The 23162-nt window shown below is 52.2% G+C and overlaps 2 protein-coding genes across 4 annotated transcripts in view; one reads left to right on the top strand and one right to left on the bottom strand.

Annotated features, from left to right (window-relative positions):
* LOC111148470 (DEAD-box helicase 24) overlaps positions 1–5546 on the top strand; it is a 29501-nt gene extending 23955 nt beyond the window's left edge. Inside the window, exon 10 of one of the 2 annotated variants that reach the window (XM_022505034.1) lies at positions 5528–5546. The gene's annotated coding sequence lies outside the window, so the exon portion shown is untranslated. Of the gene's footprint in view, positions 1–5414; positions 5443–5527 lie in introns of those variants that run through there. The other variant, XM_022505032.1, reaches the window with a different exon arrangement.
* LOC111148471 (OTU deubiquitinase, ubiquitin aldehyde binding 2) lies at positions 34–21445 on the bottom strand. 2 transcript variants are annotated; one of them, XM_022505036.1, is made up of 7 exons: positions 21289–21445; positions 12199–12288; positions 11708–11803; positions 10220–10338; positions 6374–6458; positions 5615–5809; positions 34–4599 (listed from the first exon to the last, which is right to left on the bottom strand). In XM_022505036.1, the coding sequence occupies exons 1-7, from the start codon at positions 21289–21291 to the stop codon at positions 4393–4395; spliced, it is 795 nt and encodes a 264-aa protein (XP_022360744.1). In that variant the 5' UTR covers positions 21292–21445; the 3' UTR covers positions 34–4392. The 2 variants fall into 2 exon arrangements, with proteins under 2 accessions (XP_022360744.1, XP_022360743.1); XM_022505035.1 differs by lacking the exon at positions 21289–21445 and having other exon boundaries at positions 12199–13448.
* Between the last annotated feature and the right edge of the window lie 1717 nt (positions 21446–23162).

The raw sequence follows: 23162 nt of genomic DNA, 5'->3' as shown, positions 1-23162 counted from the left end.
ATCCTCTGGTGGCAGGTTGCACATGGGGTTGCACGTAGGGTACATCTCATCCCATTGGAGAGTGGGGATGGAGCTTTGGGTCTTTGCTTGTGTTGTGCTTTTCTCCACGGCACTCCACTCCACTCCACTAAAAGCTCTATAGCTCTCTGCCGTTCACATTCTCTTGTGTGAGCCACGCTGCGGGGTGGGCAGGGAAGAGGTTGCCGTCCTCGGGTTCAAGAGAACACCGGCTTCCTTACCCTCAGAGCCGTCTGTGGGGAAGCCAGTAACAATGTGCAGAGTCTGGCGTTGTGAGGCACTTGGGATCTGGTGCTAGCCAGTTTCTCTCTTGTCTCCCCTCCTCTCCTCTGCGTCCTGAAGTGGTTGTTATCCACAGTCCCATGTGCTCTTTCTCTGGTCCTGAGTCTTTATACAAGCTTTCCCCTCTGCCTGCTTGCCTTTTTCCCCATCCTTGAGCACATCTTCCCTAGTCGCCAAGCCCCCAGGAGGGCATCGTGTCTGTAGTAGTTGGGCTTACCCTTGCTGTAGCGCTTGGCAGACTGTGTTGTCTGCTAAGCTCCCTGACAGCATAGGCTGCTTTATTAGCCCTTGCAGCCCTTGGGCTTAGGTCAGGGCATGATGTAAATATGTGCTGAGGGAATCCGTGTCCCGTCTGCCCCTCCCCCAACCCAGATTTCTCTAGGTACGTCTAGGTGAGTAGCCACAGTTGCTGGAGATGCGTACATTTCTTCACGGCTAAGGCCGGCTTTCTCAACACAGGTCCCCTTGACTTCATGGTCGGCAGGATGGCAGGATGGCAGTAGTGTTTCCTCAGCCCCTCTGGGTAACTACAGTAGGACAGTTGGACAGAGTCAGGTGTCCTTGAGTGCTGATCAAGTACCAAGCACTGTTAGGCATTTTCATCTGTTTTATCATTTGGTTTCTAACAGGCCTCTGAGATACAAGTCCTGACACCTTTTTGTAGTTGAAAAAGTTGACAGTGATTTAGACTTGGCTCAGATCACAGAGCGGCCAAGTGGCAGGCCTGCGATCAAAACCGTGGGTATTTCCTTGTGGGCATGTTCAGAAAACTGCTTCAGTCTTAAAAGGACAGCAGTGTTGTCAAGGAATGTCTCCCCAGGGTCATCAGTGACCCAGGGAGGAGAATGCAGTAGAAAACAATCCTAGTCTGTGAGATCATTTCTTGGATGACAGCTGGTGGGGCTGCAGTGGTAGGGGACTCACCATTATCCAGATGATACAGTGGCAGTTTGAACAGCCTTCAGGAACCTTAGCAGTACCTGAGTCATGAGAGGCCTGAGGCTACTGATCACAGGCCAGACAGACCCACTGATGTCTGTTGACATGCAGCCCTCGTCCTTTAACAGCAGATGCTCTTATTTTTTTGCAGGGTAAGTCCTACGTTAAGGAGAGTTAGTTCTAAAGCTAAGGGTAGCATCCTTGGCAGTTCTGTTCTTTGACCTGATGATGTAAAGCTTTGGTGAGTCCTGTGGTTTCTTTGGCACCTCGAGCCCAAAGGCAGAAGTTCCTGAGTATCTGGATCTTCCACTAAATGACAACCCGCGCTCTGCTAATCCACTCATACAGATAAGTCCCATGGGAGAGTGGTGATCTTCAGTACATGTCAGATACCAAATACTAAGAAACCAGGACAAAGGTTGTCATGGAAACCATTTTAATGCAGGAAAATGTTTCCACCAACTGCCAGGAGAAGCTGTAGGGCCTGCCCATCCCACTCCCCCCTCCCCACCAGCTGCTCACTGAGCCACAGCTGCTGCCCCCATTTTGCACAGTGAGAGAACGGTTCTTAGACTTGTCTCATGGGTTCTGACACTTCCCTGTTGGGGAAGCCAGAGTTTCCCTGCCAAGGAAGTACCTGCCCGCATTGCAGCAAGTGTTCTGCTTCCCCGCTTGTAGAGCACTGGGTGTCTGGTCTCACACATAATCTTGTTCCTCTTTAACCAGTGATCCTGTGCTGCGTAGGTACTGTTTCCATTTCACTGATGTGGGAATTAGGGCTCAGAGATGAAGTTCTTGGCTGAGAGCTTGTGGAAAGGGGAGATTCAAACCCAGGCGGGTCTGACTCCAGAAGCCCTCTGTGCTTATAATAGGAACCCAGTCAAAAGCAAGGACAATTTGTTCTTTTTGTTGCTAAACATTCCCATTTATAAAGTTCTCTTTGGAAAGAAAGTAATAAATGTGCAGTTATACAGACTCTCAAAGCAACTCTCCTGCCCCCTTTTGGTCTGGACAGAGAGGGATTGGTGAGGTGGGTGCAGAACTGTCCAGAAGGTTTGAACGCCGGCGCAGCTGGCTGCTGTAGACCAGCAAAGTAACCTCCCCAGATGGCTGGATTTGAACAAGTTCCTGAATTCTGCCACTCCCTTTTCAGCATCGGTGCTTGCCTTAGACCATCTGAGGTTGGATGTGAGGGCAGAGAGCCATGGCTTGGATTGGACCAGTGGTTTTGTGGGGAAAGGGGGAAGCACATTGTAAGAACATGAGAATAATTTGCCTGTGGCATTCTGATTCGAAACTGATAGGAACTCTTCTGGAAGAGGGTCTCATGGGAGCACTGGTGGGCTTAGACCTGGAAGCACAGCATAGGAAGCCCGAGAGGGAATTTCTCCAGCCAGTCTGCCAAAGAGAAAGCTCTACTTTTGTGAGCATGCCAAGAAGTGGCCGCTGCTGCTTATGCCAGGTGTGAGAGCCCAGTTGGAGGCATGGACCGTCCCACAGACCCTCAGCAGCCACGGGCATTCAACCTGGTGCCGTGTTCATACCCTTTGATTTGAAAATTGGGGATCCTGACAGTCACAAGTCACATAACATTTCCCCCATTCTTCCAGTATGTTTGTCACAGATCCTAGCATTCCTACCCAGAGCAGGGTGGGACATCACCAAATCAGAGATCAAGGTCAGGTTTACATTCCTTTGGAAAAGTGACATGATCACTTAGTGTGAACCCTTGGGTTTAAGCTCCAGCAAATGCAGTAGGGGAACCTGGGTCCCTGCCTGGCATTGAAGTACCCTAACATCGGTCTTCACAAAGGTAGAAGAATGATACAAATCTGCCGTTTGTATACAAGGCCTCGGCAGTCTGCTACCCAGTCCTTGTGTATGGTCTGGCTGCCAGCAGACATGCAGGGTGGATTCTCAGAAATCCCTGCAGAATGGAACTTGCGAGAAAACACCTTGGATTAGGGGAGCACCCCCACGGGCAGTTCCACACTTGTATGGTCTCCATTTCCTCCCACAGAGGAAGAGCACTTGCTAGCAGTACCCCAGATCAGCTGGGCTCTTCAGGGTCCTGGGGGCAGCAAGGTGACAAGGCTAGTTACTGAGGGGAATGTCCAGGGGAACAGACGGAGGAGGCTGCCAACCTGGGCTCTTGGCTTCTAGGCAGTTTTCACAACAAATCTCCCTCCTTGCCGGTTACCCCAGCTTGTCTGTTCTTTCCCGCCTGACTTTCTGCCGGTCCACAACACCGAGCAGGGGCGGGAAAGAAGCTGCGGACAACCTTGCAGAACTTGGCTGCCTGCCCGGCTGGAGTCTGCGGCTGCGCACTGCGGTCTCCACTGGCGGATGACCTAGATTCTCCTTCCAGGCTGTTGGGGATGGCGAGACAGCTTCCTGGTCCCAGACCCCAGCCTTCCTTGAGCCTGTTAGGGGAGGCTGAGCTGCAGAATCCTGAAGGGCCTGCCCCAAAGCAGGCAGGTCTGGCCCTGAGAGGTAGAGAGGAGGGGAGGCCACAACAACTTGAGCTTCGTGCTGAAGGCCCCTTTTTAAACTTTGGCATAAAAGTCCTTTTCTCCTTAGGTTAGGGTAAGAAAACACTCCCCTGGTGAATGTTTGGAACCATGCTGAAGCCCTCACATTGGCCAACTGGCCAACACTTCAGTCAGCCATCCACCAATGTCCAGTCTAACAGCTGATTGGACTGGATCCTTTTCTGTAGGACTGGAAAGTCACCAAAGACAGCTGACCTTGAGCTTTTCCTCCCCATTAGAGAGGCACAGAAAGGAAACCAGAGGGCCCTATTTTTTATACAACAGAATGTCAGTACTGGCAAGAACCTTCTCCAGATGAAGAAATGGGTCCAGAGAGGGGAGGTGACCTGCCCAGGGTCTCAGGGAACTGGGAGCAGAGCCAGAGGTTCTGGCTTTGTAGCCCTGAATTAGAAAGTATTTGATCCTCCATGAAAATAAATATTAACAGTACCACTAAGTTACCACAGTCCTTGGTGGGTAGTCCTCATTCCCAGTGACTGCCCAAAAGGCTGTACATTTTCTAACTATAGTTTAAGTTGCTTAAAAAATTGAAAAGTCGGAATGTTCCATTTAGAATGCAGTCCCGTTAGGTGACAGGCTCCACTGCATGGCCTAAAATTAATCAATGTTTATCGGCTGCATAAAGGATGTTGTAGTGGGATGTTTTATAGAGCAGGTAAACGGAAGGGGTGGCAGCCTCGGGGAACACGTGGTGGTTCAGGGCCGTGTCCATCTCATCCACATACTCCACCTGCAGGGCAATGTTCAGTGCCTGAGACAGGGCTGTGATCTGGATGTGGTCACACTCCATGGCCATGGGCTCCACTTCCTGCAAAGGCCAAAACGAAAAAAACAAACCCAGATTAGGAAGGGGGCCTGGCAAAGGACAAATGAGAAGTCCATCCCTGGCTTTCATGGCCCTGGGTCTAAGCGTCTATGCTGGGTTATCTTCACAACAGCTCATCAGGTGGGTACTGCCATGCCTAGTTTCTAGAAGAGGAAACTGAGGAAGAGCAGCCAGAAACCCACCAGAACTGCAAGGCTTGAATCTAGATCTTTTAGATTCCAGACTCTGGTGGTATGTGAGAAGAGAACACTACTTTGAAGAATCGGGATGGAGGTAGACAAGAATTTTTGAGCTTTGGCTTGGTAATGCACAGAACCAAAGAATTTCAGCAGACAAGGACGGTCATGAAGGGATTTCACAGAGGGCTAGGCGAGTGAGTGAGTCTGAATGCTGAAGAGGCCACAGAGAGGCAGAGATGGTGGCAGGCTGGCAAGTTTGTCCCACCTAACAGGGGCGGCCGCCACTCCACTCCTGCTGATTGCGGCCATGCAGAATAAGGCCCTGGGAGCTGGATCTCGAGAGAAATCAGAGTCAAGAGAGCTGCCCAGGGATTAAATGTTGGCAGATCCGTTTAGATAAATACTGTCCATCACAAACAAAACACATCTTAAGACACATGTGGCTCGGGGGCTGCTGCTCTCCAATTCTGTAAACAGGGCAGTCCAGGGCCCTCGGTTCTCACATGGGAAATCCGAGGCCTGGGTGGGGGAAGTACTTGCCCAGAGCCATACGTTCAGGCAGTTTAATTAGGATCTGTTTCTGGCTTGCTAATCTTGTTCTTCCAATTACAAATGCAGATGCGACATGAAGTCCCCTGGCTAGGGATGATGGCACTCACGTCTCCTGAGGGGAGAGGGGCTTTCACGGCACTTCCCCATGGCCCACACACTGACTGCCTTGTCCTCCCCAGTGTGTACAATCGCAGGAGCTGGGTATTACACAGCAGGTCCCAGGGTTGTGGGCCGAGTCCCCAGAGCTTGAGACCCTGAGGACCTACATGAGTACAGAAATCCTTGATGTCCATCTCCTCATCAATGAAGTGTCGGAAGAATTCCGCGCGGTTCTTGATGAAGGCGGAGGTGAGCAGGCGCAGAAACTGCACGATTTGGTCCGAGGCACTCTGGTCGTTGAACACCTTCAGCAGGCTGGACACTGAGCCGTCCTTCTCTACCAGCTCTACCACACTGTAAAACTGGACGCCGCCGGGCTGTCAGCTGGGAGGCACAGGCAAGACCTACCCTCCCCCACGGGACTCTCTGCATAGGAATCCCCCCCATGTGTATTTCCATTTTTAAATCCTCAAATTGAGTTACCAAAGTCAGTCAGTCTGGGACCAGAGCTAAGTAGAGGGTTGGAAATGCCCTGCATTGTGTACCTTAGCCCAGAGTCCTGTCTAGGGGACAGTGGTTGGGTCTCCTCCCATCATTGTGGTGACTGGGATTCTTATTTATAATCCTCCAACCCCGCCCCCTTCACTAAGGGAGTAGGGTGGAGAGGGAATGGATGAAGGTGGGGTGGGGGGATGTTTACGGCCTGAGAGCTACTGCCCCAAAGGAGGTACTTCCTCCCTATGGGAGGGCAGGGCCCTGGGTTCCCTGTCCCAACATGCAGAAAGCAGCTGTCCTCCAGCTGGGAGAAGCAGGGACACAACTGCGGAGCCATGGGCTCTGGGGGGCTCCAGCCACTGCCCATTCCTCTCTGTTCTGCCAGCATAGAAGCACCTAGACCCTCAGCCATCCTGCCCAGGTTAACTTACAGCATTAAAGAAGTTTCGGAACTTGTGCTCCTCAAACCCAGCAGCCAGAAGGTCATTTGGGGTCTGCAGGACACGTTCTTTGAACCTAAAGGGGTTAGACGGATGGCTTATGAGGAAGTGATGATGGAACACTGCTGTGACAGTGTCTTCCCACTCTCACCCAATGCTGCCAACACCTGAGGAGGGGTGTGTCACTAACAGGAGAAGGCAGTCCCCGTTAGTGACACACCCCTCCTCAGCTGCCTTCTCCCTTTCAGAGCACTTCCACACCACAGTCTGGGTAACACACTGAGTTCTGTCCTCTCCAGCATATACAGTACCCATTTCACAGATTAGGAGATTGAGGTAGTCACTGCCCACTCCCAGACATGTTGCTTCTAGCTTCCAAAGCTTCCTGAACTCTCTCTCTCCTTCCTGTCCCCATAGTTCTTGCCATATGACCACCATCTCTGGCCAGGGCCATGCCCAATCTTCCTGTGCTCCCAGTCCCTTCACAGGGACCTCCGGAGTGACCTAGGACAGCCTTCTCCCACAGGACACAGCTCCTCAGCACAAATGTCCAAGGGAGGACCCCAGCCTAGCTCCCCAACCTCCTTTCCCTTCTCAACTTCCTTCCCACCCTAGGGCCACTTGCCATTTGCATTGCATTTCCTAGCATCCTGTTCATCATCCAGCGGCCTATACTTACTCACAAGAGCTAATTGTTCAGTTTCCAAGATTTTTTCAGCCAGGTGTTAAAGACAAACATTACTTAAAGTATACTATAACACAAAGGTAAATATTCAAAACTCAGTTTCCTAATTATCTCTGCCCTTGAGGTGCTGTTTGTCTGTTGTGTGTGGTGGTGGAGATAGGTCTGGGCTGTGGGATGTGTTTATCTCTTCCTTGCTCTCTGCTCAGTGACCCCGTGGTAGTAGCCTGAAAACCAGTCACAAAAGGAGTATTTATACCACAGAAAGGGTTAACACCACCAGTCAGGCCTCCGTGCCCCACAGCTGTGAAAGCTTTGTCAGCACTGGCCATCCTTTAAACCTGGTCCAATGGCACTTGCTCTGTCAGTGCTGGCTCATCCCTCTCTGCTCCCCAGTAGGCCCCTCACAGTGCCTCCCCCTTCCGAGACCAGCCCTGGCACTTGGGGGCATGGTGAGGAGCCCTAGCAGCCCCTGGCCCCAGGACACGTTTAGCAGCAGACATGAGGTACAGAACAAGCGACTGGTCCTTGGAGGGAAGGGAACAGCCCGCGCTAGAGGAACCAAACAGGAGGCTCTGGGGGGGCCAGCTGCCACTGGCTGTAGTTTAGTCTATCCCCTGGGCACGGAGGCTGGCCTCCCAATGGGACAGGAAGGGGGTTTTCACAAGGGACTAAAGGCCTGAGGGGGAGGCTCAGTGGTCTTGTTGCAGGGGAGGGGGCAGAGAGGAGAGGGGTGGCATGTGTGGAGCGCAAACATCTAAACCAGGAGGAGGAGGTCTGTGCTGTCCAGAGTTGGGGGGGGGAACCCCTGTGCTGACAGTTTGCAGCTGTTCAGCTGCCCTTGGGCTTTAGTCACCCCCCCTTACCCTCCCTGAACCCCAGCTGCATTCCCACATTGATTGCTCACCTATGACTGCTGACCCCTGTACCGAGGACTGATGAGTGCCACACAGGCCCAGCCAAGACCAGGCCAGGACTCCCACCCAGCAAGATGAGTGCGGGGAAGGAGGACGGCACTGGGACTTGGGCGAGGCTCTCTCTGCAATACCGCCAGCTTCACTGTGACCTTGGGCAAGGCTTGTAACCTTCCCAAGGCTCTGTGTACTCAACTGTAAAATGGGGTACCACCACCCTGAACATCTCACTGCCCAGTGGACACTCCTGCAGGAAGGCTCGCAGACATTCTGGACTCAGCATCACCAAAACGGAGCTCCCAATCTTCCCAGTCCCCCTCTGCAACAAGTGGCTTTTCCATCCTGAGACACTTTGGCAACACACTTAGCCGTCATCCTGGACTCCTCTCAGCTCGCGCACCCCACCTAACCATGAGCAGGTCCTGTTGACTACAGGAATCTGGAATCCAGCCCAGCCCCTCTGTCTGCCCAAGCTGCCCACTATCCTCTCCCTTCTCCGAGCACATGCCCTGCTGTGCCCTCCCAGTCTGTCCTGTGGATAGTGGCCAGCAGGCCAGGCGATGCTCTGTTCAGACCCTTAGAGGATCCATCTCTTTCAGGCTGAAATTCAGGGTCTTTATAGAGGCCCATGAGGCACTCCCCACTTACCTCCAACCCCTACTTAAAACTGCAACACCCCCACCCCCCGCCTCCATCCTAACAACTTTGCCACCTTCCCCATCTGGTTTTTGTCTTCAACACTTCTTGCCATCTGACATCACATGTGGTCTGTTTTCTCCTGCTCGCATGCCTGCTGCAGAGGCAGGAAGTTTCTCTCTTGTTCTTTGCTGCATCCCCAGGGCCTACAGTGGGGTCTGTGTGTGGTGTCCTGTAGGTGATGACTGCAGGGAGGGAGGGTGCCCTGGAAGGAGTGCAAGGGTGAAGCCCAGCATTCAGGGCTGGGCTTTGCGAGCATCACCTTGCTGAGTCCTCCAAACACCCTGAGTATGCAGGGTTACCCACATTCTGCAAATGTGGAAACAGGCTTAGAGAGCTGCGGTTACTTGCCCAAAGTCACACAGACACAGCAAGTAAGGTAGAGTGGGGTCTGGCCTCAGAGCTCTGGACCTCAGCATGGTACAGCTCTGGGGGACACAGTGGGAAAAAAGCCCTGCACTGGACTGCACGGTCTTGACCTTGCAGAGCTGAGGGGAGATGGAGGAGGAAAGTGACTTGAGATAGGGGACTCCATCAAAAGGGACTCAGTCAGTCTGTCCAAGAATGACTCATTTCAAATAAAGAACAGGTGGCCTAATTTCTATCCCTTTTGAGGGAATCTGTATTTTGACCAGGAGATGATTATCTTAACCTAGCCATTCTCAATCAGGGTTGACTTTGCCTCAACCAAAGAGGTTTCTGATGGAATCTGGAGACATTTTTGATGGTCATGGCTTGGGGAGGAAGGTGCTTTAGGGGCATCTAGCGGGTGGATGCGAGGGACACTACTAACCACCCTATACCGCCCAGGACCGACCCACAACAAGAATGATCAAGCCCAAAATACCAGAGTAGTGCTGCTGTTGAGAAAGCTGCCCTCACAAAGCAGGTCTGACACCAGGGTCCAAGGATCAAGCCTGAGTACTCTGACCTACGGCCACTCTGTTCCTGTGTGTGGTGGCGGAGTGGGGAGGGCTTCATCTGATCCTCTCAGGGCAGTGAGAGCTCCAAGATCAAGAAGTAGGTCTTTTAGCTCCTTGCTGTGTTCTGAGACCTGGCAACATCTCCCGGGAGTTGGGGAGAAACAGAAGCCTGCCCTAGATGGACCGAATTGGTACCACGTTCAAAAGGTCCAAGCAGTTTGAGCAAATGGTTGACGCAATAGAGGCCCTGACTTGAGCCTATACAAAGGTCTAAAGGGTCGCTCTTGGGAACAGCTGCTGGACAGAGACCTTCCTCAGCATCAGGTCAGGACCCAAGGCCTGACTAGGTAGATACCTGGTTACACACCTTTAAGAACAGGGGCAGCTGAAATTACTCAGAATAGGCAAAGTGTTGTTTTCCTCTTGGAGTGAGTTCAGAGGCAACCAGTGCAACCCACCTAAGCGAACTTAAGTCACTGGTTCCATCCCAGACCGCATGGCTGCCCCCACCCCGCCCCCACGGCAGCTCACTCTCCAGGTTTGGCAGGCCTGTGCCTAGGAGACCCCATCAGGGAGACCCAGGACACCCAAGCCTACCCAACAGTCCCTTACATCCACTCACTTGAGGACCTCCCTGCTCTTCCCCAGCAGGGACTCCAGGTAGGAATAGCCCAAGGCCCGGTAGAAGCAGTTCCCATCCCCCTTGGTCTTGCGGATCGCGGTGAACCTTTTGCTGAGTTCCTGTGGAGCAGAGAAGGAAATGTGGACGTCTGCACCACCATCACCTGTCGTGTCGTGTCCTGTGGGGGGGCCAGGGCCCCTACCTCCCCCAGGTAGCACCTGCTGCCTCCTTTCAGAGCCTTCACAGTCTCCCAGCTATCCTCCATCACATGGAAAACCATGCTGAGCCGGTCCTTGTGGCAGGCACCGAGTGATGAACGGGTCATGGCCCACCCTCCGGCAGCCTACAGTCTGGGGAAAATGGACCATTACACAACTATGACAGGACAGGGGAAACACGGGGGTGCCTCGGAGCAGTGGCATCAGAAGTCTAGGAAGGCTTCCTGGAGGAGTAGCACTGAGAGAAGCAGAAGTGGTATGCATGGCACAGGGAAGGCACAGCTAAGCAAAGCCCTTGGGGGTGGGTTGGGGTGTAGCTGAGCAGTGAGCCAGGAGTCTGCAGAGTTTGTAGAAGAGGCCTCCTCAGACATAACCTAGCAGTCTGGCCAGTCCTTCAAACATGTCTCAAAAGGTGTGGTCCTCCCCATGCCACCCACTTCCAGCTCTGCTCTGAGCAGCCAGTTTCCCTCTGAAATGTCCTGGGGTCTCCTTGGTGCCTCCTGGAGCTACAGGCAAGGTTTTGATAGCAAAGCATGGTCTTCAAGGTGTCGGGGAGTCCCTACTCCCACCACAGCAGTGAGAAGGCTTGGGGTTGATGGGGCCCTCTCAGCCCCGCAGGGAAGGTCATGCTCTGTGAGAACCGCATCTCCTCTCCCGAGAGGGCTTCAGGGTACACAAGTCCCTGCGGCTGCAGGAGACAGTCCTCCCAGTGAGCAGAGAGAAGCAGAAGCATGCTGCCCCAGAGGTGGACAGAGCCAAGGCTGCTGCTCCTGCCCTGGTTTTGTGAGCTGTGCCCCTGCACGCTTCTGGCAAACTCCCCTTCTGCAAAGGCCAACTGGAGTGGCCCTTCGCTGCTGAGATGCCCTAGCACTGTGGTTATGGATGCAGCTTACGAGATCTAGCTTCCTTGTCCGAGTCCCACCTTCTCCACTGACGAGCTGGAGGACTGTGGGCCTGCCATTTAATATCTGTGCCTCCCTTTCCTCGGCTGTAAAATGTGGATAATAAAAGTACTGGCTTTGCAACATAATGTCTCAGTAAATAAAGCACTTAGGATAGTACCTAGCTTAAATTGCTATATATATTGCAACTAAAAGATTTCTCACTGAGGCAAATGCCCAGCTTCAAAATATTCTGGGAGCCCTTGAATTTGCCTGGGAGCCTGGCCCCAAGGCTAGGACATTCTGCTTTCAAAGTGGCACCTCGGACTCCAATCCCAGCTCCAGCACATTAGCTCTAAGATCCTCTCCCCTGCAAACCTCTGTCTCACCTGGATTTTCCTCTGGTAAATCCTGTTTTCAGGATGATCCCGAAGAATTGATAGAATGTCACATTTTTCTGATATTAGGTTGAAAGATGTTTCACTCTGAAAAAGAAGCAAAGCTGTGACAATTTCAAAGCCACGGATAGGCTTTCACCATGTAGCTCCATAACATAGGGAATAGGACCTTGCCACAAAAGGCACGTTACCAGTTATCTTGGAGGTCAGTTCTCTGGACAGGGAGTCACGGTCGGCTCCATCGTGTACGGATGTCCTGTAACTTCCGAATGGATTCATTTTAGAGTATAATCCCTTGACCTAGTGAGCCTTCATGCTGGAGTATGAGCTCTCTCCTTGTCAACTGTCCTCCTTGTCTCACTCATTCATTCTTTCATTCGCCACCAATTCCTGAACATCCAGCCTGCACTAAGCACTGTGGGATAAGCTGGAAGTAAGAGGTTAGAACATCTGGCGGGTATTCTAGCTGCAGCACCACCTACCGGCGCAAGTCCGTACTGCAGCCCAGTTGGAGTCTGGTCAGTTCCAACCCAGAGATCAGCTTCCTGGCCCAGAGGCAGGGCTCTGGCGGGCTGAGAAGAAATCCACAGGGAGCAGGTAATGGCAGGAGGCAGCTTTGGAGCCGCCTTCAGAGCCAGGGAAAGTGCAAGAGGCATCTCTGTTCTAATAGTCAATTCCCTGCAGCCGCCTCTCAGCCTCAAGCTGTTTCTGCCCAGAGAAGTGGCAGATGCACCCCTGCCTCCAACCCATCCCTAGACGTGCTCTGATTCCAGCATGAAAATAATGTGCGAGGAATCGGTATTAAAGCCAACGACCCAGGTCATTTACTTTAAGAGAAGTAGCCCTGGTGCCTCGTGTTCAAGGGGACAGTTACACAATACCGTACAAGTGACCAGAGTTCGCCAACCAGATCATGACAAGTATTCTGGGGAGCTGAGGGAAGGCTTTTGGTTTTGGATAAAAGGAACAGACAGCATGTCCTGTTCCTTCCTCCTCCCTGCCTTCAATGCCTTCAGTGCAGATGCAGTGTCTACATTACAGTGGCCATCCTGTGACCATGAAGCTGAAAGCTAGTATGTGGGAAATGGTTGGATGATCTGCTGCTATCTTAAGTCCAAGATGTAGAGAATAACAGATGCCATGATTGTGCATCTGTGATGTGCCAAGCTCTGGGACAGAGACATACATATCCCCATTATCTCATTTATTCCCCACTAGCAATTATACCACTCTAACTGACAAGGTCAGGTTCCTTGGGCCAGGAAGTGATTTAATCCAGTTCTGGCTCTGAAACCCATGGGAATTCTACCAAGCCAAACTGCTAGGCAAACAGAGCTCAGAGTCTAGCTCTTGAGGGAACAAAGCTGCTAGACCTTACAGGAACACTGTGTACAGGGCAGACTAGGGCCTCCGCATCATCAGGCGAGGTCCTAACCTCCCACGCCTGTGGTCCCAGCCAGGCAGACAGCCTAGCTCTCTACCCAGCCCAGTGCCCAGAGCAGTGTCCCCAGTCTGAAGACACTTGTCACAGAGGGAACAAAAGATGATTTATAGGTGATGTCTGGACATGTTAAAAGACAGGACATCTGGAGGAAAAGTTGTTCTCTTTTCAGTTTCCTTCAATTTTTATAATAATCATGCCAAGGAGAAAGGCAGCTTCCACCATACCTTTAAATCCTTTCCACTGTGCTAGTGTCCTTTGGCCAGTGAGCAGGGAGCCTAAAAGTGTTCCGTTTTCTTTAAGCTCTACACCCAACATGGGACTTGAACTCATGACCCAGAGATCAAGAGTCACAGCTTTACTGACTGAGCCATCCAGGTGCCCCAAAGGGTTCCATTTTCATTTGCAGTACTTTTTAAATGTAAAACAAGTCAGCTTTGGGGGACACCCAGCTGGCTCAGCCAGTAGAGCTGCGACTCTTGATCTCTGGGTCAGGAGTTCAAACCCCCCATTGGGCACAGAGCTTACTTCAAAACAAAACAAAAAAGCCTGTTTTATTGACTTGGTTGGCATTTTTATGAGATGTGAACATGTTTTGATCTATTCTAAATCATGGAAGAGTTCCATTATTGGCATAACAACTGTTGCTGTGCGGTTCGTTTTGCACTTCTACTACTCTGTGCTAAAAAAGGACCCTGTAAGTTTCAGAATAAAAAATCCACTTCTACTGCTTTGAGGGAAAAGCAAGGTGACCCTCAGGTAGGTTTCAACACAGCCGGCGTGCCCGCCCTACAGCACCCTCTCCCTCACACTCTCGCTTCATTCCAGACTCCCATTACCCAGCTCACTAACAAAAAGGCTTGTTTCTGTAGACCGTGGACTTAAAACGTTGGCTCGGGTCTTTCTAAACGTGGATTAAAAAGCAGTACCACTGGGTGCCTGGGTGGCTCAGTGGGTTGGGCCTCTGCCTTCGGCCCAGGTCGTGATCTCGGGGTCCTGGGATCGAGTCCCGTGTCGGGCTCTCTGCTCAGCGGGGAGCCTGCTTCTCCCCCATCTCTCTCTGCCTACTTGTCATCTCTCCCTGTGAAATAAATAAATAAAATCTTAAAAAAAAAAAAAAAGCAGTACTGCTGGTATTTAGAGCTGCTTCTGCCTGGCCTGCCCCAAGCAAAAGCCCAGCAGACAGCAGGTGGAATGTGCGGTGGAATGTGCGGTCAGTCGCGGTCGGCTGCATTCAGTTGTTTCCGAGAGGGTCGTGACGGACACGTGGAAAGGAGTAACAATGTAAAGATAAATAATGAAGATGGTAGTAAAGTGCCATCAACAGTCAAAATGAGAATATAGCACTGGATCAGGGAAAGGGACGCACACCCTGGACCAGGAAAGCTGATTCAGGTTTTCCGACTGGCCATAATATAAACTTGGCCTGTGGGGCAAATTTCCTTAGGCTATTGAATTTAAAGGAAAAATATTAAATAGCAGTTTGGGGCACCTCTTGGCCGCTGAGGATGGAGCCCATCACACTCGGGGTTTGAAAGCCCCACTGTCAACACTGGCTTCCCCTTCGTCCCTGTTCCCATGCCCCGCTCAGAGGTAGTTCCTGTGGCATGTTTCAATAAGTACCTTTTTTAATTTTTTTTAAAGGGAATCCTCTTTTTTTTTTTTTTTAAAGATTTTATTTATTTGACAGAGAGAGATGACAAGTAGGCAGAGAGGCAGGCAGAGAGAGGGAGGAAGGGAAGCAGGCTCCCTGCTGAGCAGAGAGCCCGACGCGGGGCTCGATCCCAGGACCCTGAGATCATGACCTGAGCTGAAGGCAGAGGCTTTAACCCGCTGAGCCACCCAGGCACCCCTCAATAAGTACCTTTTTATTGAGGTACTTCACTCCCTCAATATTATTGATATTATTGATTGAGGGAAAGTATCAAATACTGAGGTATTGAGGGAATATTTGAATTTACCTCAATATCAAATATTACTGATATTGCCACAGCACTGAGTATACTCAGTGTACTGTATACAGTATACTAATTTCCCTCAAAATTATTGATTCCCTCAATACTGAGGGAATCAATTAAGGGAAAGTATATATAAAATACTCCCCCATAACCACTTTTAAGTGTGCAGTTCTGTGGCATTCTGTACACCCATGGTTGTGCAACTGTCACCACCTTCCATCCCTGGAACTTTTTCATCCTCCCCACCGGACATTCCACCCATTAAACATGAACTCCGCATCCCCGCTGCCGCCATCTGACCATCTCTGAATCTGTCCAGCCCAGGGACCTCATGTAATTGGAATGCATTGGTCTTAAAACTACAGAGTTGTTTTATGTATGCACCTGTCTTAAATGTGCACACAGATTATTCTACACATACTGTGGCCTTTTTATTTTGCTTCACCCAATATTTTATTTTTTTTATTAACATATAATGTATTATTTGCTTCAGGGATACAGGTCTGTGAATCGTTAAGTCTTACACAATTTACAGCACTCAACCATAGCACATACCCTCCCCAATGTCCATCACCCAGCCACCCCATCCCTCCCAGCCCCCTCCTCTCCAGGAACCCTCAGTTTGTTTCCTGAAATTAAGAGTCTCTATGGTTTGTCTCCCTCCCTGGTCCCATCTTATTTCATTTTTTACCCTCCCTTTTCCCCATGACCCCCGCCCCTCCCTGCCCTGCCTCTCAAATTCCTCATATCAGGGAGATCATATGATAATTGTCTTTCTCTGACTTAGTTCGCTTAGCATAAGACCCTCCATAAGACCTCGAATAGCCAGAGGAATGTTGAAAAAGAAAACCAAAGTTGGCAGCCTCACAATTCCAGACTTCAAGCTCTATTACAAAGCTGTCATCATCAAGACAGTATGGCACTGGCACAAAAACAGACACATAGATCAGTGGAACAGAATAGAGAGCCCAGAAATGGGCCCTCAACTCTGTGGTCAACTAATCTTCGACAAAGCAGGAAAGAATTTCCAATGGAAAAAAGTCTCTTCAACAAATGGTGTTGGGAAAATTGGACAGCTCCATCCAGAAGAATGAAACTGGACCATTTCCTTACACCACACACAAAAACACACTCAATACTATTTTAAGATCTGGCCCTCCTGACAAACTGTTCACTGGTCGGTTTTCTCCACCACGGGTGATGGAGCCTTGGGTTAGCTCTAGCGCCCCCCCTGTGGTCGCAGGTGGATTTATCGGGGCAGCATGGAGCATGGGGTTTTCCAGAATGGCACAAGTCTGAGGTCCCTGCCCACGACCCCCCCACCTCCCCCGCCACCCGCCACCACCACCTCCTCCCCAGCAGCACTGCCCTCATCACAGCTCTGGGGAAAAACAAGAGTCTTAAATGCCACGGAGAACTTGGGCATAGCCTCAAAGTACTGGCCCGTATATCTGGCACAATGCTCTCTGGGTTTGACGTTGGCTGACTCTTAATTGGTATTATTTTATTATATTCTAATCGTGGCTGAAAGGACAGGCCTGGCAATGTCCTGTCAGACCTAATCAGGACACCTGAAAGGATCTTAGTCTTTAACTGCTGGTGTGCAAATACATGCTAATTAAGTCAGGCAGAGGGCAAGTCGGCTTGGAAACCGCACTTAGCAGGTTAAGTCGAGGCCTGCATTTCAGAGTGAGAAAAGGACATTTATGCCATCACTGGCTCTTCCCTGGCAGTCCTGGGACCCAGCCCCATGCACTCGCAAGTGGGCTTGGCATTCAGACCAGGTTTGAGTCCTCACTGGGAGCCTGGCGTCGGTCTCCCTGGCCTGGTTTCCTCCTGCAGCCTTAAAACCCCGGGTGGAAATCCAAGCACATGCTGTGGCAAAGTGGATCCCAGCCCGAGGCCACACCCGCTCCAAGCAGGGGGAGAGTCAGGTTCCCCAATGCTCTGCAGAAGGAAAACCTTGCCATGTAACCCCAAGCACTGCTCCAGCAGCCTCAGACCAGCAAAAAGCCCGGCTCCTCCAGCCCTGCACCTGTAGCCCAGTCTGCGCAAACAACCACTTTGGTTCAAAACCCTGAAAGCTTCTGGTGAAGAGGCCTCCACGTGGGGACAGGGAGCGGCCCCTGCCAGGGTGATGGGGGAGTTCCGGTCCCACAGCTCTGCCTCCCTGCCCGAGGGAGCCCCATGTGCCCAGCTGTTCAAGGATCTCCAGGTACCCTTGGGAGATGATGGGATGGGCTGACAGGCTGCAGGACAGGGAGGGGCAGAGCCAAAAGGAGCAGGCTCTGGTAGCTCAGTCCAGCTGGCCCTGAAGGCCTGTCTCATGAGATGACCTGTGACCCCAAGCAAGACCCCTGCCCTCCCATGAGTTCTCAGTAGGCTCCTCTTGGAATAGGTACAGCTCAAGGTCTGAATTCAGTCTCCCTGGGCTTTCATGAGAAGCAAAACAGTAGGACAATAAAGCTCCAGAAGATCAGGGTCCTTGGTCCCTTTCGTTCTAAGTCGTACCCCAAGTCCTTGGAACATTCCAGCAGGTACTCAGTGATCACTTGCTGAATGAAATGAAACCACCGTTGCTGGGCATTCACTGTGGCAGGTGCTGTGGATTACCTCCTTTAAGCCTTGAAATATGTTTTATAAATGGACATGGAGGCACAGAGAGGTCAAACCATCTGCCTGAGGTCACACAGGGAGGCAGTCTTTGGTAGGGACTCAGACCCTGCTCACCCAGCCCATCAAAAGTATTCAACAAGGGGCACCTGGGGGGCTCAGCTGATAAAGCATGTAACTCCTGATCTCCACTCAGGTCTTGATCTCAGAGTCGAAAGTCCAAGCCCCGCATCGGGCTCCATGCTGGGCTTGGGGTGTACTTTAAAAAAAAAAAAAAAAAAAAAAGGGATTCGACAGACCTGGGTACCTTCCTGCACCTTCTTATCCTCCAGGAACAGAACCCACTTGACCCTCATGTGTGCCCTCTTGTCATTTCCTGCCACCTCCTCAATGGTAAGGACTCACACTTCTGCCTACAGAGCCTCTCAACGTGCCCTTTACTGCATCTGTGCACAGCCCCGAGCCCAGGCTCCGGGGTGCTGGTGGGCCCAGTGGGCAATGCCAGCCCTCGGCCAGCCTGACTTTCCTCCGAGGCTGCTCCAGGGGCATGGCTGACCGCAGGCTGAGTCAGCCTCATTAACCAGGCCCAGTACCCCAGAAGCCACGACTCACCGCGTGGCCTGACCTCAAGCTACTGGCTCTTTCCCAGTAGAGGCCAGAGCTTCCAGGGGTCACCGGGACAGGGCTCACAACCTGGCCAACCGTCCCTCTCCTCTCAGAAGCTCTTTGTCACTTCCCAAGTCTCCCCGGGGCCCCAGCCCTGGTATTGCTTGCCCGGGACTGGGGTCTCCCCAGTGGGCTGCCGCTGGAGGTACAGGGAAACTCCCTTTGAATGGTCTACATTAGGACAGGATGGAGGATACATGAAGGTATAGAATAATCCATTTTTTTACTGATGAGTGATCACAGTGTTTGGAGGGAAAAGATCTAGGGAAGACCTAGTGTTCAGAACTGGCTTCCTGTTGTTGCTATGGCAAGTGAGCAAATTCTGTGACTTCATAACAACACAGATTTGTTAGCCTGCATTTCTGGGGGCTCCGGGGGAAGACCCATTTCCTTACCTTTTTCACTTTCTAGAAGCCACCTGCGTTCCTTGGTTCATGATCCCCCTCCTTCCACCACTCCTCACATGAACCCTCACGTGAACCCTCCTGCCTCTGCCCCCAGCCCTGTTATAAGGACCTTTGTGATGACATCACAGGCCCCACCTGGGTGATCCAGGGCCCTCTCCCAGCTCAGTACCCGTAACTTCACCACACCTGTGAGGCCCTTGTTGCCACGTGAGAGACCTTATTCACAGGTTCTGGGGATCAGGTGTGGAAATCCTTGGGGGGCTGTTCCTCAGCCTGCCCTCTCACATGCCCCTTCTGTGCTGTTCAGCTAAGGAAACAGGGAAGACCCTGCGTCTGGGTGCCCACCCGTCTTGGGTCACAGTTATTGGCTAGCCTTGCAGAGACCCTGAACTCAGAGCCCAGCCACTCTCTCATTTGACGCCTGGACTCACACATCTCCTAAAGGAGCCTCCAATTTTCGTCTCTGGCCCTGACCTCCCCCTGACGCTCTGGCTTCAAACAGCCAGGAGCCACCAGGATGTCTGACCAGCATCCCCGAGCTACTGTGCCCCAACTTCTCTCTCGCTCCACACCTGCCTCCCCTCCAGGGGTCTCAGCTCCCGCTTCCCCACCATCCTCCAGGCTGCTGCACATGCAAGCCAGAGAAGGGCACAACTGTCCTCAATTTCCTCCCGGGGTTCCCCTCATGTAGGAAAGGACTCAGCCTTTTGAGGACAACCTCCCAGGTCCTACAACAGCCAGCCTTGCTTCCCTCATGCTCCCAGGGATCCAGCCTCAGTAACCCTCTTTGTGTTCCTCCAACAAGACCTGCCCATTTCTACCTCAGGACCTTTGCACATGTTATTCCTGCTGCCCAGATGCTCCCCTTAAGACTCAGGTGGCATCACTCCTCAGAGAGGTCCTCCCTGAGTGCCCTGTGTCGTGTCGCCCCTCCCCCACCACCTTGACTTGCTTTATTTCTTCAGCACACCGGCTACCACGTAGGTTCGCTCGTTTCCTTGCAGTCTGTCTGTCCCTCCACTTAAATGTCAACAACACGAGGGCAGGGATTTTGTATGCCTGTCAAGACCAGATCCCCAGTACTTGGCACACAGTTATGCTCTAGAAATGCGGACTGAGTGGACGGGCGAACAAATGCCCGAGCCTCCAGCCCTGTGTCCGCCACACTGCCAGAGAGATGACCCAAGTCAGCCACCTTGTACTTGTCCGAAGTATGTTACGGTTCTTGCCCCTCCCCGTCAGCAGCATCCTGAAGGGGTGACCATCTCCCTGTGCAGATGCGGGAGGCAGGAGGCCAAGAAGAACCAGACACCTGTGCCCACCGACTTCCAGGACTCTGTTGTCAGAGGAACAGCTGCAGCTAGTTACCTGGGCCAAGCACCCTATGTGGGTCACCTCGCTGTCCTCACAGCGCCCATTGTACAGCCGCACAAAGTAGTGCTGGGTGAGGGGGAGCTGGGGGGGGGGGGGAAGACCAACCAAAGCCTCTTGGCTTTCCAAGGGCTGGAGTAGGCATCTGAACTCAGAGCTGTGCGACCCCAAGCCACCATAAGGGTCCCCGACCCTCACACTCTACAGGTCCCCTGGAGCAGGGGGCTCAGGATTAAGGGATTTTAGGCCACCCTCACACCTAATCCCCTGCAGACTGCCTGACCCCTCCCCCCATGCCCTTGAAGGTGGACTGATGTAACACAAGGAGCACTGGACTGGGAGTCCAGAGGCTTGGGTTCAAGTCCCAGAGCCACCACAATCAGTCTCTTTCCTTACCTCGGCCTCAGTTTCCCCACCTACTCAAGTTCCAGGTTTGGCCTGGCTCAGGGTGTCTCTGGGGCCATTTCTGCTCCAACAGGACTCTGAATCAGAGGTTCCTCTAGTCTTCGCTTTGCCTAGACCCCGAATTCATGTGCCTCACAACTTGAGGCAGCCTCTCCATGGGCGTCCTAATGCACACACCTTCTGTTGATGTGCGGGATGGAGAGCATGTCTCGCGACCACAGCTCCTGCACCTCCTAAGTCACTTGTGGGGCTGGGGGAGAGGGGAGGTCTCCGATGGCCAAGGTCCTGAGTGGTTGGCGCCCGGAGCTGCCCACTGCGGGGCTACTTAACAAAGAGGACGACCTTAGTCCTGGAGCCTCCCAGTTCCCGTTCCCGTCGAGGGCGTCTACCTTGCGCCGTCGGGGCGGCACCCTCGGGGACACCGGGGACGAGAGCGCCAGGGACGGGGTCCTAGAGGCCAGGCTGGGTCCCCTTCGCTGCGCGTCCACGGGGGACGGCGGGGCCTTACAGGGCCTTCCCAGGAAGGACGGAGCCCCCCAGCATCCGTCCCGATTCACCCCTCCGAGGGGTCCGAACGCCGCGGGAGCCGCGCTGGGGACTGAGCCTGACGCTCATCTCCCGTTCCGCGAGCGCACATGCGCCCAGGCGGCGAGCCCGCCCACCGCGCCCCCTTCCAGCTCCTCCTCCCCCGGTTCCCCCCACGACACTGACCATAGTGACCGGAGCCGTCGGGCCAGGTCCCGCCCCAGCAAGGAGCGATCCGGTGCGGGAGGGCGCCACGGAAGCCACGGGCTGGCTCCGCCGTTGGGTCGGGCGGCGGGGGCCTCGAGGGCGTGGGGGCGAGCGGCGAATACACCCGACCGCTCCGCAAACCACAGGTTAGACCTCCACTGTGTCCCAGCAAGACACACGCCCCGCGATTGACGTCTGAAGTGGGCAATCAGAAGCCGGGACACAGGACGTCACAGAAAGTGGGTGGGACTTCACGTGCCTTCAGCCTATGCTTTAGGGTTCATTTGACAGGGTGCCGCCCCCTTTTAAAGACACAGAAAGCTTTTAACTGGCAAAGGAGTTAGCCCAACCCAGAAAGACAGGTCTTCATTTGTAAAGGCTGATGGGCTTTTGACCAAAACTGCAAATTGAGGTCTTCTGAAAGATCAGTTGGCTCTCATTAATTCCTAAACAAGGCCACGTTTAAATATAGTTTGTTCAAGATCAGAGGACAGGTGCTTAGGGAACACGTGCCCAATAACATTAAGTAAACTGCCTGCCCTTCTGTAGCTTCTAAATAATGTTTTACCCACTTCCAACTCATGAATCAGTAGGTTACCAGGCACCCAATTAATGGTTGTTGAATGAATGAATTTCCAGGATCGTTGATGCTGTGCCTCTGAAATTGTATGGCTATCTATGTATGGCACAGACGTGAGTCAGGTTTGGTGACTCAGCCTGCATACAAGCTCATTATTACTGAACATCAAACACGGGAATATGTCTCACTCAAACATTCATTCACCAGCCCTCAACCCCTGGAGGAGATGCTGTGGTGGGGGAGGGTTTCTGGGGAAGGGGGCGCCTTTGCCCCCTTCTAATCCAATGCCCATTGCATGTGCCCATTTTACAGGTGTTAATACTTCCAGGTGCATGTATTAAGCAATTGCCCATTCCCACACTCGCTGTCCCGCCCCAGGCATCAGGCTTGACTCTTGGACAAACATCTGTCCTCCAAGTGCATATCATTTAATATGATGGGGAATTTGGGGGTTAATCGTGGCTCAAGGAGCAAGAACAACAAAGACTAATTTTTATTGAGTACTCACTGTGTACTGAACACTGTCCTCAACTCTCAACCTGTATTATCCTACTTAATGTTCTCACAACTAATTTATGGGGATAGGTCCTATTATTACCATCCCTATTATCCCTGTTTTACAGATGAGGAAACTGAGGCACAGGAATATTAAGGTACTTGCCCAAATTCGCCTAGCATGCAGTGGGATTCAATCCCAGGCAGCCTGACTCTGGCAGAGTCTAGAGCTAGTCCAGGGCCCAGTGTTCCCCAGCTCAGTGCTCTTTTTTTTTTTTTTTAAGACTTTATTTATTTGAGAGAGAGAGAGAGAGAGAGTGACAGAGAACGCAGGAGCACAGGTGGGGAGGAGAGAAAGAAGCAGACTGCCAGTCATTGCTGTGTGGCCTCAGGTGACTTCCAGGCCCTCTCTGGGCCTCTGATTCCTCACTTATGGAGAGAGTTGGACAATCTGAGCAATTTCAAAAAAGAGAGAGAGAGAGATACTTTAAAAATATTTTTAGTAAATGAGCCTTTTAAACAAAAAAATCTTATCCAGAATCTCAGTGTATGTGTAATACACTCTTTTCCTTAACTGCCTCTGGAAAGAGTGGGGAAAACTGTCATCTCTTTGGTCCTAACAATCAGTCTTCTTCCTGAGCTCTCTGAGGGCTGCTTGGAAGAGAAAAACAGTCCAGTTGGTTTTCAGGCTGGGTCTGAGTTGGAACTGTGAACAGTCCTCTTAGGGCCTGCCCCACAGCTGGGTATAAACAAACACAATCTGGTCGGAATGGGCTCT

This window comes from Enhydra lutris, unplaced genomic scaffold, assembly GCF_002288905.1.
Source record: "Enhydra lutris kenyoni isolate GAN:26980312 unplaced genomic scaffold, ASM228890v2 scaffoldscaffold20, whole genome shotgun sequence".
NCBI lineage: Eukaryota > Metazoa > Chordata > Mammalia > Carnivora > Mustelidae > Enhydra > Enhydra lutris.
This window is presented reverse-complemented; position numbering and strand designations above follow the sequence as displayed.